The sequence below is a fragment of the Myotis yumanensis genome, unplaced genomic scaffold (genome assembly GCF_028538775.1).
Source record: "Myotis yumanensis isolate MYYU_CA2020_CCGP unplaced genomic scaffold, mMyoYum1.0.hap1 SCAF_14, whole genome shotgun sequence".
NCBI lineage: Eukaryota > Metazoa > Chordata > Mammalia > Chiroptera > Vespertilionidae > Myotis > Myotis yumanensis.
This window is the reverse complement of record NW_027223765.1, coordinates 55,523,593-55,544,790: the sequence shown is the minus strand read 5'-3', so window position 1 is coordinate 55,544,790 and position 21,198 is coordinate 55,523,593. Positions and strand designations below refer to the sequence as shown.

The 21,198-nt window shown below is 40.2% G+C and overlaps 1 protein-coding gene across 1 annotated transcript in view; it reads left to right on the top strand.

Annotated features, from left to right (window-relative positions):
* Positions 1-4,484: 4,484 nt before the first annotated feature.
* Positions 4,485-21,198, top strand: part of MDFIC2 (MyoD family inhibitor domain containing 2) — a 123,566-nt gene continuing 106,852 nt past the window's right edge. The window contains exons 1-2 of the mRNA XM_070391761.1: positions 4,485-4,619; positions 5,181-5,268. Of these exons, the coding sequence (XP_070247862.1) occupies positions 5,181-5,268 (88 nt within the window). The 5' untranslated portion in view covers positions 4,485-4,619. The remainder of the gene's footprint in view (positions 4,620-5,180; positions 5,269-21,198) is intronic.

Sequence of the window (21,198 nt, the reverse complement as noted above, 5' to 3'; positions counted from 1 at the left end):
CGCAGGCCAGGCTGCGCCCCCCCATCCAGTGCATGAATCTCGTGCACTGGACCTCTAGTACTATATAATTCCTTTTATATTTAATTCTAAAAAAATGCGAACTAACCTATATGGAATGACAACAGGATGAGTGTTTTTCTGGAGATGAGGGTGGAGGAAAATTTAGTTTACAAAAAAATAAGGAAACTTTTGTGGTTATGGAGGTGTTTGTTATCTTGATTATAGTGACAGTATTATGCATCAAAACTGATCAAATTTAATGCTTTAAATATGTGTCATTCGTTATGTTTTAACTATACCTCAATAAATGTGAAAACAGATCACTCAAACAAACATAATTGTCTTTACTAAGAGTTTGTTATATGCTCAGGGTCTTTTCCAAGCCCTTTACATTAGTTAACATTTAACCCACCCTCTTCCCCAACAACTCCAAAGTAGATACCATTATTTTTATCTCTGGTTTATAGTTGAAGAAACTAGAACTAATAAGTTGCCCACTTTGCCCTCCCTCAACTCCCCAATTTCTCCACTTTCCACAGCTCGAACTGGCCACCCTACATGCCTTAGACAACCCCCTTGGCTTAAGCTGATAAATCCTAGTGATTGGACAACAATTCAAAATGTGGGGAGAGAGAATGTTGGGTTGGCCAGCGTAAATCACCTATTTCTGATACAACCTGTCACGGACAAGAAACAGGCCCCTGGCGGACCTGGAGCAGCCCTGGGGGTGAGGGAGGTGATTCTGAATAGGACTCCCAAAGTGGTGACTGCATTGAACTCCTGTTATGGGTCTTAGGAGAGTTGAGGGAATGAAAATATAGAGAAAGACAAGTGTCACATGATCTCACTCATATGTGGAATCTAATGAACAAAATAAACTGATGAACAAAATAAACCCAGAGACATGGAAGCATGGAACAGACTGGGGAATCTCAAAGGGAAGGTGGGGTGGGGAATGCAGAGATTAACCAGGGAATTTATATGCAGAAATGCATGACCCATGGACACAGATAGCAGTGCAGTGAAGGCCTGAGGGGCGGGGGGCAGGAGTGGGATAGAGGGGCCAATTGAGGGGGGCAGGTGGTGGTGAGGGAAATAACTGTAATGCTTTCAACAATAAAGATAATTTAAAAAAAAAAAAGAAATTTCTTTAGGCTGAAAAAGAATGAAATCAAATGATAATCCAAGTCTACCAGAAGAAATTAAAGAGAACTAAAAATGGTACGATGGGAGTAAACATTTAAAAAATTATCATTTTTTATTCTCCTAATTACTTTAAAAGACAACTGTTATTTAAACACACACAACACACACACTGCCTAACAGATTATAACATTTGTAGACGTACAACTTTTAAAAATAATAGTACAAAGAAGAGAGTGTATAAATGGAATGATACAGTTATCAAATTGTTACATTTTACATGAAGTGTGACAATATTTACACTTAGGTAACAGTGCATACTGTAATCCTGAGGAACCCAAAATCTTCATAATAAACCTCCTAGCAAGTGTCATTCACATATTTATTCTTATGTCTTTATCAATGCCAGCCAAGGTCTCTCAGTGAAAGCAGCTTTATAAGGTATAGAAATAATTTGAAGGTAAACAGCTTTTTCTTAATGATCTGACATGAAACAAGTATAAAACTTAATTCATTTTATGTCCCTGAGTACTAGTTCTTAAAGCTACACATTTGATGAGTTCTAACATCTAATGAACCTGTAATTGGTAGGCCTTGTGGGGTTAGTTGTAACCTTCCCCTGGCAAAGCTTGTGTGATTTGTTGTATTTACTTTGCCTCTGATACTTTAGGCCAATGTTTATTTATTCCATGTGCATTTTTGTATCAAGGCCACAAAATCCCCAAAAGAATATCCTAAATGTAAAGTATGTAATGGCATATATTGGTCATCAGAATAATGAACTACACTAAGTGATACAGAGCTTCAGTGCTGCAGCATAAACACGCTGTGAAAGGAGCCGTACACCCTCCCTTCCATGTCCATGGACCCCTCCACCAAGCCCTCCACAGCTCTACTCTACAAACTACAGTCCTCAAGTCGCTCCATCTGAGTCGGCGACTTCTCTACACATCGATTAATGTCACATTGTTACATCACACATATAATTTCATTGTTTTATAATCAACGGCAAGTGACTGTGGTGATTTTTGGGGGAAAAAGACTAATGATGGCACATAATTATTTGTTTCTTAAAGAAGTCTCTAGCTTCAATCATTCAACTTTATTTTAAAAGAAACATAAAATATATGATGATCTTGCAGGTTTTTCTCTTGGCAAACGTTGCCTTCCCCTGAAGCTTTTGTCTCTGGATCAGATTTTGAGTAGGAACTAGATATATGGATGCAAAAGTCAAAATAAAAGGCACAAGGTTATAAAATAAGATTATATTCAAACTACCTTTATTTAGACAAGACAACAAAAACAGAGTTTATCAAGAAATCTGAGCCTGGAGGCTGCACCCCCGGGTCTGCATGATTTAGCCTGTGACTTTTGAGCTTCATTTTGGACCATCCATTGCTTCTCAGTCTGCTCTGCCTGGGGTTCATCAGACTTGGTTTCTCCTTCCTTCTTGTCCTCAGCTGTGGGTTAGCTCATTCATTCCAAGCCCCAGTCCAGCTCAAGAGACTAAAATCCCAGTTTAAAGCAGACTCTCACCCAGATGGAGAATTCTGTGGCCCAAGAACATCTCTAAGCAGATGAGTAATTGGTTTAAAGGCTGGCATTTGTATGGAATGCACTTAATGCAGCGTCCAGTACGGGCACTGGTGGTGTACAGTTTATCTTGGTGCCTAGTCTTATCTTTATTGATGAAGTAGATGAAAAAATTGAATATAATGCTTAACATCTACAGCTCTCATAAAGAATGATTACACATACAAAGACAGGAATAGAATTCAAAATTAATTATCTAAATTCAAAAAAATGGTGCACTTTAAAATGAAAGAAAATTCCATACAGAAAATTTAAGTAATCTCACACACTCTGTTAAAAAAAGTTATCAGGCCCAAAATGGAGGCACTTGTGTTAAGCTCACATTACCAAGCCGAGACTTAAAATCGAGGTTAATTACAGCTTCAGTCTCCCCCAGGAGTGAAATTTAAAGAGTTCACCTGAAATTGCCTGGTCAGCACAGGTGAGGTCGCTGCCCGAGGGACCCCTGCCGCCCCCAGTGGAGGCCGCCTGGCCTGGAGCCGGCTCCTCTGCGCCATCAGGCGTGCCCACCGCTTTGGGAAAGGAGGCACCGCTGGTGTTTGATATTCATTCGGTTTTGTTTATCTAGCCATCTTTCACCTTCATGTGGTCGTGCCACACACTGAGCCGGACGCATGGAATGTGGGGTGGGCTGTCCTCAGGGGTAGTCTTGTGGGAGAGATGGGCGGGCTTCCCTCGAGCACAGTGCAGAGGCTCGGGCCAGGAGTCCGCTTGGGACAGGGAAGAGCGGATCACTTCCGCATGAGAGAGGCCCGGAGGGCTTCCCGGAGGGGGTGGAGGTGAGGTTTTGAGGAAGCAGTTCTGGAATGTTAATAACAGAAGCAGGCAAGTTCAGGGGCCCGCAGCGCTACAGTGAGGTTGGAGAGAAAGGATAGGTACCTCGGAGGAAGCTCCGCTTTTAGCGACAGTTTGAGAATCATGTTATAAAATCTAACTCTTCAAGGGCTTCCTTAGCTGTCGAAGGAATCTGGAAGCTACCTGATCGATCATGGGATAAACTGAAAGTCATCTTACTGTGGAAACTGGCTGATCGAGGTAGTTTTCAAAGCCAATGGAACTGGAGCAAAGCACAAGAAATGAAGTTGGGAAACAGGGTGAAACGGGTGCCAGGTGATGAGAAAACGGACAGCCGTTGGTGGAGACCCTGGGAGGGAACCTGTGGCCAACACCAGCAATGACTCTCCCTGGCGAACAATCGGCCGGCCAGGGACTGGGCTCCGTCGGCGGGTACGTGGGCTCCGGCGGCCGGTACCTGGGCTCCGTCGGCCCGCAGGCCTAAGGGCTGTGCCTCCTGCGCCAACCTCTGCTGAGAACAGTATTAGCTCTGACTGAGAATCTACTGACAAAACCGCTTTGAAATGCTATGTCACAGCCTTTTGGGACATCTGCAGACTCTCCAAAGAACCGGATCTGTTTCTTGTTTCCTGTACAGTGTTAGGAAAACTTGTTTTCCAGTGTTTCTGCTGCAGGATGAACTTGTAAAGAATAAAGCCTCGGAGGTGTTCTTTCCTTTGCTTTTAGCCCAGTCGTCTCTGCATATTCTTCCTCACCCTCTGGTGCCACCCCAGGACGAGCGGCGGGTGGAAGGAAGGGGTGAGGACGCTGTCGGGTGGGAAGGCTGCTGGAGGGTCCTTTTAAATGGGCGCTGGCCGGGAGGAGGTTTTCGCTGTTTGAACCGCAGGCTGTGTATGACCTTAGAAAAGCTCTCAGCCACAAGTTGGATGCGTTGGCAGCGTTACAAACGTAGCACCACGGCAGCGAGTGCTTCGCTTCCCTGCTCATTTCTGGCCGGGAGGGAGGAATGCTGGGCAGCGGGAGGCGAGGAGACGGCTGCCCAGCGCCTCGCACACTGCCTGGCCCCGGGGCCTCCTCCTGGATCCCAGGTAAGCACCGCGGGGCCGGGGCCGGAGCAAGGCCAGCCCAGCTCCTCAGAGAGGCCGGGAAGGGGGTGCAGTGGGGTCCGGGGAGGTCGCCTCACCTTCCAGAGCTCCAGGCCCGTCTCAGCCCATAGGGTTCTCATTCAACCCAATAAATGGCTGAAAATGTGCTCTTATGTTTTCTTATTATGCACATCTCTGTATATCACTTTGCAGCCTGCTTTTCTATAGACTATTAAAAACATGAAAACAGCAACAGAATGTTTGTTTTTTACAAATCTGTGGCTAGTTGTTAATCTGTTATTCTTTCATATTTTCATAAATTATAAAATCTTATAGCACTCTACTGCTGGGAAATGAAATATTATATAAAGTTTTGTTTTCAATATTAATGTTTTAAAATACTACAAATGGATAAAATGTAAGACAACATTAGGCAGTGAACTGCAAAACTATAGGGAAAACACTTTCCTACAATATGGCATTAGTCTCTAAATCTAAAGATCAATGTCACAAATTTGGGTTCTTAAACATTTTTTTTATATCACAAATTGTGTTTCCTCTTAGATGTCAGAAACTGAGCTGGAAAACATAAAAGTAAGAGCAGCTGAGCATTTTGAAAAGGATAAAAATAATATTTCTTGGTTGAAGGAAGGTAAGTCCTCTTGCTGTGGATTTTCTCTGAATGTGAAAATTGTGATTTTGTTTATAAGCAAGAGCTAATGTGGGAGATGGAATGCCGGGCAAATCAAATAATATTCGTGCTTCTGATCTTTTTAAAGTTTTCTCTCTCGGGCTGGGTGGCATGTGAAGGAGTTGGGCATTGAGCAGCGTTTGTTTCCCTCTGTCGCAGTAAGCACGTGGTTTTGCTGGGAGAGAATGTACATTTTCAACTCGGACAGATTATCTGTGAGGTTCTGGTTGTGCTGCAGGACTTTCTCCTTTAGCCAAGGAGACTAAATCATTTGAGGACAAGTATTTTCTAAATAATAATCACAGCAAGGAAGGCGTGCTGTAGGAAGTGATGTCTACAAATAGAATCGCCATTCACTGCAATTAAAGGGGCCACCTCCCCCGGGAGAGCGGCTGGCCGCAGGCACCGTGTGCGTAAGGCGCTGCTGGAAATACACACACAAATCGATATGTTCTCCTAGGACGAGAGCAACTTCGTGCGCTTTTGAAAATATGTATAAGCTCATGATTATTTACTAGAAGGTTTCATTTTATAATCTTTTCATTTTATGAACATCCTAATGTTTCTTAAAGTAAAGTGACTTGGTATTTTATTGAAATAGGTGTATCTTTTACATTATTTCATAAATTTATTCAATCGTACAGAAACAGCTCCTCATTAGTTGCCATTCCTCAAAATTGTATTCTAAGGTCATGGGAGACTTTAACATATACGTCAAGGAAGTTCTACAACACCAGATCAATACTAGCAATAACATCCACCCATTGCCAATGTGTGCTGATAGTATGCTGAGTCATCACAACAACCTGTGCAACAGTAATTATTCCTAATTTTCAGAGGAGAAAACAGAATCACAAAGGGCTGAAGTAACGGGCTAAGAGGACAAGATTAGGAAGCGTGACAGAGCTGAATTCGATCCCAGAGTGTGTGACTCCAGGGCATCTGAATTAACCACGACCTTATACAATGTTTCAAAGGAAAGATGTTAAATTACTTGCAGGGCGTGACCTACCCCCTGCCCCACTAATCACAGTTCATAGCTGGAGCTCCTCTCTGCTAGAGCTCTGCTTCAGGATAAAAGTTGGTGCAGACATGAAGTATTCTCAGAATCACTTCCTTCAAAAAGCCACAGGCAAGAAAATTCTCTAACTTCTCTTTATTAAGAGATGTTTAAATAGAACATTTAAAAAAAACTGTGAAATTAAAAATTGAATTTGGATCAAAGATTTCCCTTTGCATTTCCTGTGAACTCCAAATCCATGAAGACAAAGGTGTTCTTCACCACTACTGATAGTGATGTTTACATTATTGACTTTTGCTATAATTATGCCATTCTACAGTCTCATATGGAAACAATGATGAAATTGATAGACCAGTCCATTGTTTACTGAAGTATTTTCTTTTTAAAGAAAGTGTGTCCATTAAGTACAGTTTTGGCATTAAGTTCTTGTAACCCATAAAAGCCAGTTTCCCAGGTGACCTGCTTTATCCCTTTGGACACTTCATTTAAGCTTTGTTCAAATTATGTTTAACATATTTCATAAAAAGAAATTGAACCAGATTCTAGATGTCTTTTAAGTAAATGGACTTGATATTTTATTGAAATAGGTGTATCTTTTACATTATTTCATAAATTTATTCAATCGTAAAGAAACAGCTCCTAAGTCAGGGGTGGGCAAACTTTTTGACTCGAGGGCCACAATGGGTTCTTAAACTGGACCGGAGGGCCGGAACAAAAGCATGGATGGAGTGTTTGTGTGAACTAATATAAATTCAAAGTAAACATCATTACATAAAAGGGTACGGTCTTTTTTTTTTTTTTTTTTAGTTTTATTCATTTCAAACGGGCCGGGTCAGGCCCGCGGGCCGTAGTTTGCCCACGGCTGTCCTAAGTTGTATTCTAAGGTCATGGGAGACTTTAACATAAACGTCAAGGAAGTTCTACAACACCAGATCAATACTAGCAATAACATCGACCCATTGCCAACGTGTGCTGATAGTATGCTGAGTCATCACAACAGCCTGTGCAACAGGAACATCTTAATAGGGAACATCTTAATAGGGGATCATCAGAATGAGCTAGTATTTAAACATAAATCTCTTTTTTTAATATTAAGAAAAAGTATACGTGTGGGCTTATTTATTTATTTTTAAAGGCAAACTGGCACATTGGAAAGAGTCGAGCATTTGCAGCGGGGCAGGTGTGGTTTTTAAATCCCGGCTCAGCTGCTTGCTGGCTGGGCTGTGACTCTGGCGTGTTGCTGAGCCTCCGGAAGCTCAGAGTCCTCAGCGACGCATGGTGACACCTGCTTTGAGTGACTGTGGAGATGAGATTTCATTATTTCTGTGCCCCCCCCCCCCGCCCCTTTGAAGCATGATTCGAAATAATATAGTTATATTTTTCGAGATCCTCATTCACATTTGGAACAATGATGAATAGTAAGAGTCCTCTATATTTTATAGTATTTTATATAAATTGCATCATTTAGTCCCTACAACAACTTGATATGCAGTAACATTGTTCCCATTTTATAGTTTCAGAAAGACTTTGGATCTTCCTCAAATTTGCAGAGCTGTTAAGTGGCAAACTGAATCTGGAACTCAGGTCTTCCAGCTCCAAATTATACTCTTTGCCTTAAACCACTTTACCACATTGATTTTTCCAATGATTATTAATCAGCTCCTCCCCCCCCCCCCTTAAAAGTAAAATAGATGGTTTAAATTTGTTCAAAATGTTTTCATGAATGACAAAAGTAGTTGCTGCTCATATCACAATGCCTCTTTCCTCCCTCTGCAACTCTAGCTGAACACTCCCCATTGGTGAAATGTAGAGAATCGTAGCAACACCTCACTGATTAGCGTTGAAGTAAAAGCACCCACTGGATGGACCCAGTGCGGACCTCAGGGTGTGCGTCCGACCAATGAGTCATCACCATCATTGCCAACCTGGATGCTAATGTCCTTTCTAATTTCCACCTTCACACATTCACTCCATTTGTCCAATGCGACTCAGCATTATGAACCATGTGTTCCTGGAGATGAGGCACGAGAGGGGCAGGAAAACAATAGAAAGAAACACAGTCCTGCACTCGAGAAGTTTCCTATCTCACTGGCTTGCTTTTGCCTGAAAGGCAAGGCGCTGATTGCCTTCCACTCTGCGTCCACTGGACCATGGGGGATGGGCTCCGCAAGGGCGCCAGAGGGCTGGTTACAGCCACACCCAGAGCTATTATCAACAATTAAGGTGAATAGTGTTTGGGAAACACACTGCAGACCTGAAATGCACTCTGTCAACGTAATTGAATCCTGTTTTATAGCCTATCAAGGCATCAGGCAGTCCTCTATCACTATTAGTCATGCTGTCTTTAAATTCTAGATGATCAGACTGTAGCTCTATCACATGCCTATGTCCCAACTTAAGGAACTCAAGAGCCCAGGAATAAATGCTTAAGAGGCAAGGCAGGTAATTCTGAGGTAAGATATCCAAGGATCATACTCAGAGAAAACCTGTTTTAAGACAATCAGAACAACAAAATACGATTTTGAAATATGTAGCCAGCACGATGAGCTATCTTGTCCAATTGTGGACCAAGGTGGTCTAACGGCCAGTCTTGAAGGCGGTCCCCATCTATTTGCACAGGTGGCGTGAGAAATGCTGGGAGCAGAGTCATCAGAGGGCAGATGCCTGCTTTGTGCTATGGTCAGGGCACACTGGCTAGCTCTTCCTGTAGTTAACACAGAATGAGAGGGACAACGGACAGGGACAGCAAGGGCGGGGCCCGGGGCTGAAGCATGCTGAGGGCACATGAGTTCATAACTAGTCTGCAGAGTGGCAGGGGCAGGCAGAGGAGAGGCTAAGCAGCAGGCCTGGTGATGGCTACGACAGAAACAAATTCAGTAACCCCAAGTAAGAAAACATGTCCTGGATAAAAGTCATAACAAGGAGAGGAGAAAAATAGGCCCAAATGTGCAAAACTTTATGAAGGGAAAATTGATATAACAGAGAAATTAGGGGGAAATTACAGGTGGAATAAGATGGCATGTAATGCCCCATTAAGCCAGGGAGCATTCTGGGTAAGCATTTCAGTGCCTACCACCTCCACCATTTGATACGGAAGAGAAGCACCAGGGAGGATGAAGCCTTTAAATTGTTGCCATTTGTAGTTTAAAATCACAGCGTCGCCAGTGCTTGAACTGCACACAATTTCTTACAGTGTCTCCTGACTTTTCAGGAGAAACTGGAAATCTGAAATTCCATGTGAAACCTCCTAATTTCTAAAGGTTAAGTAAATAATAACAACAATAATAAAGCACATTGCAGAACAAATTAAGTCAAGTTCTGTGATGCTTTCAGCCCCTCAGCTACCAATTTGTAAGAATTTGTATCCCTAAACAAAACCCATTACAATTTCCCCAAAACCAGTTTTCCATAAAAATTGCTCATATGTGCACACACACATGTACAGGCACACAAATACACACGTATTTATATGTATGTGCAAAGTCAATTGTTTACAAAATCTGACGTTATGACTGCTGAAATGAAGCTCTTTTCCTGTAATTACCTGGACTTGTTTCAATGAGGCATTCTCTTCTGGCTGTAGTAAGCGGAGGGAAGAACAAAATAATCCAGGTTACCAGTGTGCCTCAATGTTTGTCATCGTCTCATCAGGTGCTGACTTTCTAGTAACTGCTGACGCCGGTGGGCCTCAGTGGGAAAATTCATAGTTCTGGGAGAGGTGTGATTTTGAAAAGAGGAGATGAGGGCAGTGAACAAGTTGCCCTCTGACCTTTCAAGAAACACCAGGAAGAAAAACACTTGGATGTTGAAAACTGTGTCGTCATTTTGAACTAAGTACAAGTAGTCATATGGTGACTAGAGTCTTTGGTGATTTCAAGATCATTATTTAAATACATTTTTGAGGAAACTCGCTGAATTTATTTAGTTTTAACATAGAGAAGTTGGGTCACCAATGACTTGGCATCTTGAATACATTGGTTATCATTTAATCAGGATTAATACATATTAGGAATTGATATAACAAGATACTGGAAAACAGCCTAGAGGTCCCCAAAGCCATGTCCTAAAAATTCTCTTCTTAATAAAATGCAAAACTTCAAATCCATATTACAAGAATCTCATCTCATTCCTGATCATTGTTTGCCAATGAGATGGAGAAAGTGAGAATCCTACTTCTATTGATACTCATAAATTTACTGAACTCTCATAATTCTAAGTGAACAAAAATCTCCTTCCCTTGCTCAAACATAATTTCAGATTGTAAGCATTAAAACAATTCTAAAATATATATTTTATTCAATTTAGCAACTATTTGATGAGGCTCCTCTTGAGCTCACAGACAACATGTTAGGCAAAGAAACAAAGATGTCAAACAATGAAAATGCCATTTCTGCCTTTAAGGAACTCATTTACTTAAGTGCTTTATAATAATGACTAAGTATTAATCCAGGCTAATTCTTTTACTCAGATACTTCTCATTTTTTAAAGGGCTCCTTTTTCTGACTAGCTTAAATATGAAGCCACATTCATGCCTATTTTAAATGGTTAATTTGCACAAACAGCATATCTTTAGATTCCTGTTCTTATGTATACACAGGAAAAAGGATAATTAGCTCTTATTTCATTAGTCTTCATTAACTTGTGAAAATGTGTTACCTAATAACCAAAATACAGGTGAGGAAAAAGTAACAGCCAAAGAGAATGTTGGTTTCTGTTTAAACATAATTAAAAGGAGACATTAGAGGGGGAAATATGCCTTTGAAAATTATATCAATAAGTAAGACGAGAACAAGATACTTTTACAGGAGTAGTTTTCTGGAAGCTGTGAAACAGGCTGATGTGATAGAGCATGGGGAACGCTCCTTTAGAAACAGTGATTAAGGAGGCTCAGAGAGAGATCTGAGTTGAGAGTTAAATCACAAGAAGAGGCCAGCTCAGCTGTGCAAAAATCTACAAAGAACATTCCAACAGGGAGAAGAGCTTGTGCACACACAGAGTGGCTCAGAATTCCGAATGGCTGAGTGGGAAAGAAGGAAGGGAGGGTTGGGGAAGGAAGGGAAGGAGAGAGGGAGGGAAGGAGAGAGGGAGGGAGGGACAGAAAAGAAAATGATGGAGAAAGGGAAGGAGGGAAAAGAAGGTGCTTAAGTTGGCAATAATGTTGGACTACCTTGCTGGCCTCAGTCAGGAATTTGGATGTTTTTTCCTAATTGGAGCCACTGGAGATTCTAAGAAAGAGAATTTGAGCAATCACTTATATTGTATGAGCTAAAGAGTACACAGAGTCCTAGCTGTTTTGGCTCCATGGATAGAGCATTGGCCTGCAGACTGAAGGGTCCTAGGTTCAATTCCAGTCAAGGGCTCATGCCTGGGTTGCGGGCTCAATCCCCAGTAAAGGGTGTGCAAGAGGCAGCCAATCAATGGTGTGCTCTCATAATTGATGCTTCTATCTCTCTCTCCCTCTAACTTCCTCTCTGAAATCAATAAAAAAATTTTAAAAAGAGTACACAGAAATAAAATAGAAGATATTGCATTTGAATATGTAAATGATGATAACTGAAGTAGGATAAAATTGTGAAAGTGAAACAGAGGAAATAGAATTGGGGATCTATTTCAGAGGTAAAGGCAACTGAACTGGCTGGTGCAGTGGTTTGGAGCAATGAAAGAAATGAGTCGAGGCTGACTACTGGCTTGAGGCACTGCATGATGGTGATGCTGAATGGAGGGGATGGGAAAAACTGGCTGGAGATGAGAGAACCAGACCTGGGTGAGTCAGATTAAGTGTGAAATGCCTCTGAGGCTTCCCAAATGAAGATGATCAACTAAACAAAAGGATATGTGAAATCAGTTGTTGACAAGGAAAATCTGCTCAAGATTTTGCTTAAACATGAAGATTGAGAACGCATTTGCTGATAGAGTAAAGACAATGAAATAAAATTTCACTTAGAAGGAATGGACAGACAAAAACATGTCATGTTTCAAAAAGTGAATGAAAACAAGAGTGGCTGGAGCATCTTGACCCAAAGGAAGGCTGGCATTCGAAGAGTGCGGGGAGGTTGCCCAGGAATAGAGCCAAGAACCATTCATAGACTTAGGTCAGCATTTTGGATTCTAATAAACACTTCACCCTGGAAATGCCTACTAAAGAGATATTTTAAATTACAGTAAATATATTCTACTACATTTTATTTTCAAAAGAATGTAAGGTTAAGGACTATCAAAGGATAATACACTACTATTAAAATCTAATAATTACAAAACAAAGTTTTAATAGTTTGTATTAGGTTCTGAGGAACAGAATCAATAGAGATAGAGGACAGATAGATGATAGATAGATAGATAGATAGATAGATAGATAGATTTATTATGAGCTACTGGCTTACACATTTATGGAACCTGGGAAGGGCCACAGTGTGCTGTCTCCAAGCTGGAGGCTCAAGAAAGCCAGTGGTCTACTTCCAGTCAAGCCCAGCTTCTGAGAGCCAATGCTATGTCTTGCTTCAAGCAAGACATTTAAACAACAGGAGTGCTGATGTCCAAGGGCAGGAGATGATGGATGCCCTAGCCCAAGTGGAGAGAGCAAATTTGTCCTTCCTCTACCTCTTTGTTCTATTTAACCCCTAACACATTGGTGAAAGTGATTTTTTAAAAAATCAGCCTGCCAATTTAAATGCTAACATATTTCTGAAACACCCTCATGGACACAGTCAGAAATAATATTTTTGCCAGCGACCTGGGCATCCCTTACTCTAGTCAAGTTGACACATAAAATTAATCTTCACATAGTTCTTGAGAGGAAAGTAACAGACGCTGATTCTAGCTAAATTAATGAAAAGCAGAATGTCTTTTGAGGCTTGGAAGTGGCTCATAGTCAAGAAGCAAAATCCAGGTCCAGAGGGGCAGAAACTAGCTCTGGACAACAAATATGTTCAGGTCGCCACTCCTAGAACAAATTAGCTCCACATACTTTCTCCTTCCTCTCATCCCTTATAATTAAGACTACAAACCCCAAAGAAGAAAGCTTACTAGCTTCAGCCATTTGTCCTGGGTAGACTGACTGGCAGCTCCACAGGCCACACAGAGGACCAGAGGTACCTCTTCAGCAGGAATTCGGGCTCTGGCACCAGATGCAGGGAGAACAGATGTGTGGCCCCCAAGTAATGTCTACTCTAAAAGCCAACTCTCCTGACCCGATGTCAGTGCTCTTCTCCTAAGGGGTGTTTTCTTAAGCACGTGGCATGTGTTGTGGACGGAGCAGCGGGCACTCCAGGAAGGAGGGTACTTAACCTCAATGGATTGCCCTTTTGATGAAGTTCAAATGTCAGAATCACCAGGATTCTCTGATAACCTTATTTTATGTTTAGAAAGTTCAGTAAAATATGAGATTTTCTGTGTTCTCGTAAGTCAACAAATTAAAGTCCAGTGGCACAGTCTAAAGCTGACGATTAAAATGTCTTTCCAACTAAGTCTATAAAGTAGTAAGTTCATTTCTTATAAAATGATGACATTGATCCCAATGGAACAGGAGGCCTAGAAGATGCCATGTCAGCCTTGAGACGATGGCCAGATGAATTAATCAGTGCGAAGTCCCTACAAGTTGTTAACAGCAGATTTAAAGACTCTCTTTCAATGATGATAGAGCAGTGCATCAAATCCAGAAAGGCCTTAGCTCACCATTATTAATTGCAGTTTTATGAACTCAGAGTGAAGCAATCTGGAGAGTGGGAACTGGTTTCTCCTGTCTCAAAAGGAAAAAGAAAACTGTAGAGAACAAGAAACTTCAAGAGATTTGCTCCTTTTAAGTGAGATTTTTCAGTGGATGAATTCATTTTCCTGTATGTCACAACAGCTGTTGATGTGATACCCTTAATCAACATTAGTGTAGTGAGAGAAAAAAGCCCCTTATGTTCTATGCCTCAGGAATAAGGACATCCCATTTCTTGTAAATTCTACAGAGATACTTTATTTTTATGTGATGATGGCCCATTTCTTTCAGCTTAGGAACAGCATTTAGAGGGAATATACTCTCTAATAAAATGCACCTACACTAGGTGTTCACCAGACCATTAGTTAAAACAGGGAATGTGAATAGAGCAAATGAAGACATCCCTCTGCGGGCATGAATCATTGGAGCCATTTGAGCCATTATTTAAGCCTGTCGAAAAGTAAATGTGCGGCAAAGACAAAAAGCAAGGGCAAGGACAGTAGTTCTGCCCGTGTACGACTTCAAGGAAAAATACAGAGGACGCTTCACAGTGGTGAAGTATTAAACAAGACATCAGGCGATTCTTCCTGAGTTAAATTTTCTCACCAACATGGATTTGAAAAGAAACAGCTACGTTAAGAAGGGAAGGAAGATGCTTTGTGATGTCTAATCTCAAACAACAGACAGTAGGAGAGGAACATCTGCATTTCCCTTTTCTTCCTCTTACAATTTTCTTTTCTGTTTTATATTTAGAGTATTCAGCATTATAGATAGGAAATCGTATTTCTACCAGTCACCAAAAGACATAAGTGAGTACCTTGAATATAATTTTCATAAGAATATAAAAAGTTTATGTAAATATACTCTTCTGGAGAATTAAAAAGTACATTAAAAGCTATATTCAGACCACAATTAATAAAAGGAAACATTCCACTCTATACATGTCTTGAAACTAATTTCTTGGACTAACATATAAAAATTCAGATTGATATGGCAAACCATTCATAATATAGGAAGCATTTGTTTTACAAAATAATATAAAATCAAGTAAACCAAATCAGCAAACGTTTGGACTTCACAAGGCACAGACTCACACAGTGACATGCTGTGACTCCCAGGCCCGAGGGACTTGCAATTAGTTGGGAAACAAATAACAGCAACACATCTTGGTTGCCATATGAGGCGGACGAGAGCAAGCGTTCCAGCTGCATCTGAAACAGAGCGGACTGCACACAGCCAATTTGGATGGAACTGTTTTCAGTGTAAATCTCACAACCAAGCCACAGGGTACATCCAAGGCCTTAGATAGACGCGGATTTCTTTTAAGATTAAAACAGAGCTTGTTGGTTTGTTTTGTTTTTAATAAATTTGGTGGATTTGGGCTAAAATTACTATGCTAAAGAGTCACTTGAAAACAGCAGGATTCATTTAAAATATTAACTTAGATTTCTGACATATCTTTTTTTTTTTTTTTTAAATATATTTTATTGATTTTTTACAGAGAGGAAGGGAGAGAGATAGAGAGTTAGAAACATCGATGAGAGAGAAACATCGACCAGCTGCCTCCTGCACATCTCCCACTGGGGATGTGCCCGCAACCCAGGTACATGCCCTTGACCGGAATCGAACCTGGGACCTTTCAGTCCGCAGGCCGACGCTCTATCCACTGAGCTAAACCGGTTTCGGCGATTTCTGACATATCTTAAAAGATTTTTTTCTGTAAATATTGTTTAAAATAAAAAAACCCTATACCATAAAAAGATAGACATTCTTAATAGATAGGAAGGGACTTCACTTTTCCAAGGGATATTTTAAAGTAAATATATATATATTTTTTTTTTAGTAAAAAGGGAAAATTGCACTAAAGACAAACAAAAAGTAATAATACTTGGAGGCACAGTGTACTTAAAGGACTGAATACTTTGGAGTGTGTAAATTCAGTAAAATGTTAACACTTTACGATCTGTAAGCCAGTGCCCAGTAATTAAGGAGCCACCCTCGGGACTCTGCACTGGAGGTGAAGTGATCAAGGCTGAGTTCTGTGACATGCGCTCTGATAAAAGCATGTACTCTGCTTCAGGTTTACTTAAGGAAGTTAGTCTCATTTTGGTCTTTCCTGGATATAACGAGCAAAAATAACTTGTGTCCATCATTTTGGAGACCAAACTAATAATTCTAATTAAGAATTGATTTCAATTTTCAAAAACACTGAACAGGAAAAAGTAACATGGTTAAATATGCATATTTAAAACACATACATATATTATATATGTAACTACGTTGCTGGAATAAAATATTTGATTCAGTCCTTCCTTCTGGCCCTCCAACAATACAATGCATTTATTAATTATCTCCTATTTGTAAGATAACATAGTTTCTACAAGATAATCACACATAACACAGTCAGTATATGTGTGATGTTACAGGGTAAGGTGGTAGTTATGGGAAGTTCACCATAAATCAATAGATTTAAAAAGGAGAAATGTTAAGTATTAGATTATTAATTGCTTAAGGGCAAGGGTATATCTGCTTGTTTACCCCATATATTTGAGTAGCCAGATAGCCCCTGGAGAATAGCAGATGCTCAAAAATGATATAAATAAATGAATCAATACAGAAATAAATATTGAGGATAATATGAAATGCAGAGGTAGGTAAGAAGACACCTAGAATTCAGAAAAATTGAGAGTTTAGTTGGGCTATATATAAATTGTAACTAGAATTTCAATAGGCAGCATCATTACCAACTGATGAAACTTGATGATCAAAAGTAGAGACAGAGAAGCCTGGGGTGTTCAGAACACAGCAGTTGTGTTTGGCTGCAGAGTAAGAAATAAACCTTGCCTATGCTACAAATGGCTCTTAATACCAGGCCAAATGTCCTAGGACCAGGGGACGCCATCACACACATCCAGGGTTATGTGGGGAGATAGACAAGTCACCTCTGTGCTTCAGCAAACATTTGTGATTTGAGAATCTTTATGAAGATGAATTGGGAGGGTAAAATAGAGGTGAAGGGGGAACAGAGTGTCTAACTAGAAGCTTTTTGCATCCACAGATGAGAAATAATGATTTCTGAACCGGGATCATGGTTGGCAGGGCAATGGAAGCAAAGAGGCTGGCACCCAGACAGTGCTGACCCACGGCCTTGACCATGGGCTGGATACTAAGGGGTAAAAGAGAGAAGGAGTTGCCAGGGATTAAAGAAAGCCTCTGGACTGAAGCAGACTCCGTGTGTGTGTGTGTGTGTGTGTGTGTGTGTGTGTGTGTGTCCTTATGTAAGTAATCTGTTTACTTTAGAAAAATTTAAAAATGCGGATGGAAAACTTACTTCCAATCCCCACAGTTGGAGATAGCCATTATACATCTTTTCTTATCTGTTTCATATTTGTGTATCAAAGTGTGTATGTATATTTATATATACACACACGAGTTACTAATTTTATCAAAATCTGTTTATGCAATATACATATTTAATAATGTGTTTCCTATATTCACATATGAATGCAAATACCTTTCTGGTTAATAAATATACACTTATAGCATTATTTCAATTGCTATGCACATAGTATTCCACTATTGAAGTAATAAAATATATGTAACCCATTTCCTATTTTTTGATATTCAGGCTGTTTCAAATGTTTGGCTTTTAAATCTCAGAGAAATGAGATTGTCATTTCCTTATAAGCAGACTAACCAAAAGCACTGGTGTGTCCTCAGACCTCACCCCGGGCTCTCAGGCCACAGTTGATGATGGATTGCACATCAGGGCTTCAGTTCCTTCTCATAAAAGTCATGTGCAGAAGCCTTAGCATGCTAGTCCCACAGATGCAGAGAGTAAAGCTCAGAGAAGTTGAAGTAATTGAGTCCAAGTCTGAGGCCGCCAGGCTTGCTGTGGTCGCAGCAATTACCCCGCAGCCCCGCTCCAGATTCCCCAGCACACATAAGTAAACAGGCTCTTTGGATCCAAAATCCAGTGCGTTGTTATCAGAGTCTCTGCTTTGAAATATACCTGAAGGCAGATAACCAATCACCCCTAATCGGCACTCATTTGGCAATTACAATTAAAGGAGACTGGCAGAGTTTTGGGAAGTCATGTAGATGATGCCTCTTTAAACCTGTTATTCACTTAGTTGGATTCTCTAAACAGTGTCTTCAGCTCAGGGGAGTTGAATAGGAAAGAGGACAGAGTTATGACATCAGGCAAAGACTCAAAGCCAATTTATCTACAGATTGTAGTGATCAAATAGTTCAGAATGAATTACAACTTTGTAATATTACTACATTCATATTCAAGAGATAAAAGTTAGAGTTCAGCTCCCATGATATCCAGTCATTTAAGACACAGTGAGTTATAAGGATTAATCATTTTAATATCTTCCCGTTGAAGTTGGCTAACTACACAAAAAACAAGGCGGATGGAGGGGGGAGTGGAAATATTATTTTGTTTGCTGATCTTTGTGAAACAAGCCCTTGAAAATAAAACATATCATATCAAAGTGTGGGTGTGGGGATAATTCCAGTGGCAGAGTGAACTATGATCAGATTAAGAAACAGCAATATATTTTTGCATGGCTAATAAACAGATCAAAAACCTGCAAACCTAAGGATATTTGGATGCAAACTCTAAGTTTAATTTTCCCATATCCCTATCTGGTCATACCATCTCTCCAGCAAGAAAATTACATTATACACAGCCTTGTTTTCCAGTGTTCAGCAAGTAGCACCCACTGTCAACCTCAGATGTGACCTTGATTGTCGTTGTTATATTTAGAATTTAAAAAACGTGTCCCCTTAAATCTTTAAATAGTATGATTTAGCAAAGAATAAGGACACTCAGTAAAAGCCTTTCTAAAAGCCAGAAACAATGTCTTTCAGAGAGCCACTCTATAGATATTGCATCCACTGTATTTTTCAATCATGAATTAAATTCAATTATCCTTTGGTGATCAGAAGACTGTAAGTTTATAATAATATTTTAATTCAAATTATAAAGTTATACTTTGGTAATCAAATTATGCTTTACAAATTACCTGATTTCTTAACATGTACCCTCAAAAGGAAAATGACAATAAAAATGCTTAAGGAAGGAGTTTAGGAAACTAAGTCAAATATTTTTCACTCTCCAAGAAGAAATTTAGGGCAATTCAAAAATGTCCGATTGTACAAATACACCATTGCTCCATAAGGCATTCAGACCTGTGGAATAATAAGCATTCATATTTCTGTCTAATTAATTGAAACTATAGAGATTATATGAATTTGGCATTGGTAATAAGAGAGACTAAATAGATAACTTCGGAATTAAACAGATATGTAGTTTAATTACAGCTTTCTAGTGGTTCAAATATCAAATATCAAAACTGCTCATTTTCACTGAGACCTCCAGGCTTGCTGTGGTCTGTAGCAATTATCCTGTAGCCTCTACTCCAGCTTTCCCAGCATATTTAAGTAAACAGGCTCTTTGGTTCTTTTGCATTGTTTTTGTAAGTATTCATTTTATAACTAACTAGAGGCCTGATGCATGAAATTCATACAAGAGTAGGCCTTTGCAGCCCCTGCCGCCCTCGCAGCCCCAGCTGCCTCAGCCGCCCTCGCAGTCCCAGCTTCGCTCGGAAGTTTGTCCGGGTGGTTGTTCCATTGTTCAGCTGTTCGGTCAATTTGCATATTACACTTTTATTATTATAGATTACCCAGAGTCAGGCAAAATAACTTGTACAATTATTAAAATTGTCCCATATGAATTTCAACAAGCAGAGAATTATGCTTACATATAAATTTAGTTTGTTCTCTCTTTTAAAAAAAATATATATTTTATTAATTTTTTTACAGAGAAGAAGGGAGAGGGATAGAGAATTAGAACCATCAATGAGAGAGAAACATTGATCAGCTGCCTCCTGCATACCCCCTACTGGGGATGTGCCCGCAACCAAGGTACATGCCCTTGACCGGAATCGAACCTGGGACCTTTCAGTCCGCAGGCCGACACTCTATCCACTGAGCCAAACCAGCTAGGGCTGTTCTCTTTTTTAAAGTAAACAAGGTTTCTATCATTTCAGAAAAACCTTTTGATAAGAAATAATATATACCCTGTTACTCAATCAACCAACATTAGCAAAGCCATAACACATGTCGTGAGAGAGGGGATATTGGATCAGATCCTGGTATTAGACTAGACCAGATCACACAGTACTGATTAGCTTGTGAACAAAGTTACTCTAAGGGCAATGGGGAAATATTAAATGATATAAAACCCAGAGAGGCTGCTGTTAGGACCTGCCCTTTATAAAGAACACTCTGGTGGTAGTGGAAGGGAGAGGAGAAAAAGTGGTGGTGAAAGCAGGCAGGAGGGCTTGCGGGATATGGAGGAAGGCTTAAAAGGGTGGCAATGTGAATGAGAAGCGATCTTGAGCATTCATTGAAAATTGGAATGGTCAGGACTTCCTGGCACATTGGTTAAGGGATGCAGGAGACAGAGACTTCAAACACAGCACCCAGCCTGCTGGAAAATGATTAAGCTCTTTGCTCAATTGAAAACACAGGTATTAAACTGTATGCTCCACCTGGTTTGAGTGAAAGAACTAAGTGATCTTTAAAACTAACTTATTTGGAAAAGCATGTTAACTGAGGTCAAGGTGTTAGAAGTGATAGGTTCTGGACACTGGAGCTGAGGACTTTGGCTGACTAAAGTGAGGTCCGTATTTCCAGGTCGGCTCCGAGGCCGTAGTCAATCAGGAGAAAGTAGCATGTTTTGAGTTTGTTTCAGTATAGGGAGAAAGTAAGCTGAAGATTTGGGGAGAGAAATGAAGCATAGCATTTAAACTAATTTCACAGCATGTCATGTTTTCAACTGTAACCTATTTGGGGGCTTATGGAATAAATCTAAGCTTAGTAGTAGGTGTAAACAACTCATTCATTTTATCTTCCCCTTTTGTAAAGTGAAGAAAGCTTGCACCCTTTCTCCATCAGTAGAAATGCTGCTGCTCTGAATGGCTTATAAGATGTAAAACACATTTAGAATTCTGTTGATGTCTTCAACAGGTTGATCCGCACATTAGACACAATCTTAAGTGGTGTCCAAAGAGGCTGTGAGGTTTTCAAGTCAGCGTGGGTTCCACTTTTACACACAGTTTTGCTTTCTCATTTCCATGAAGATGAAGGGAAATAA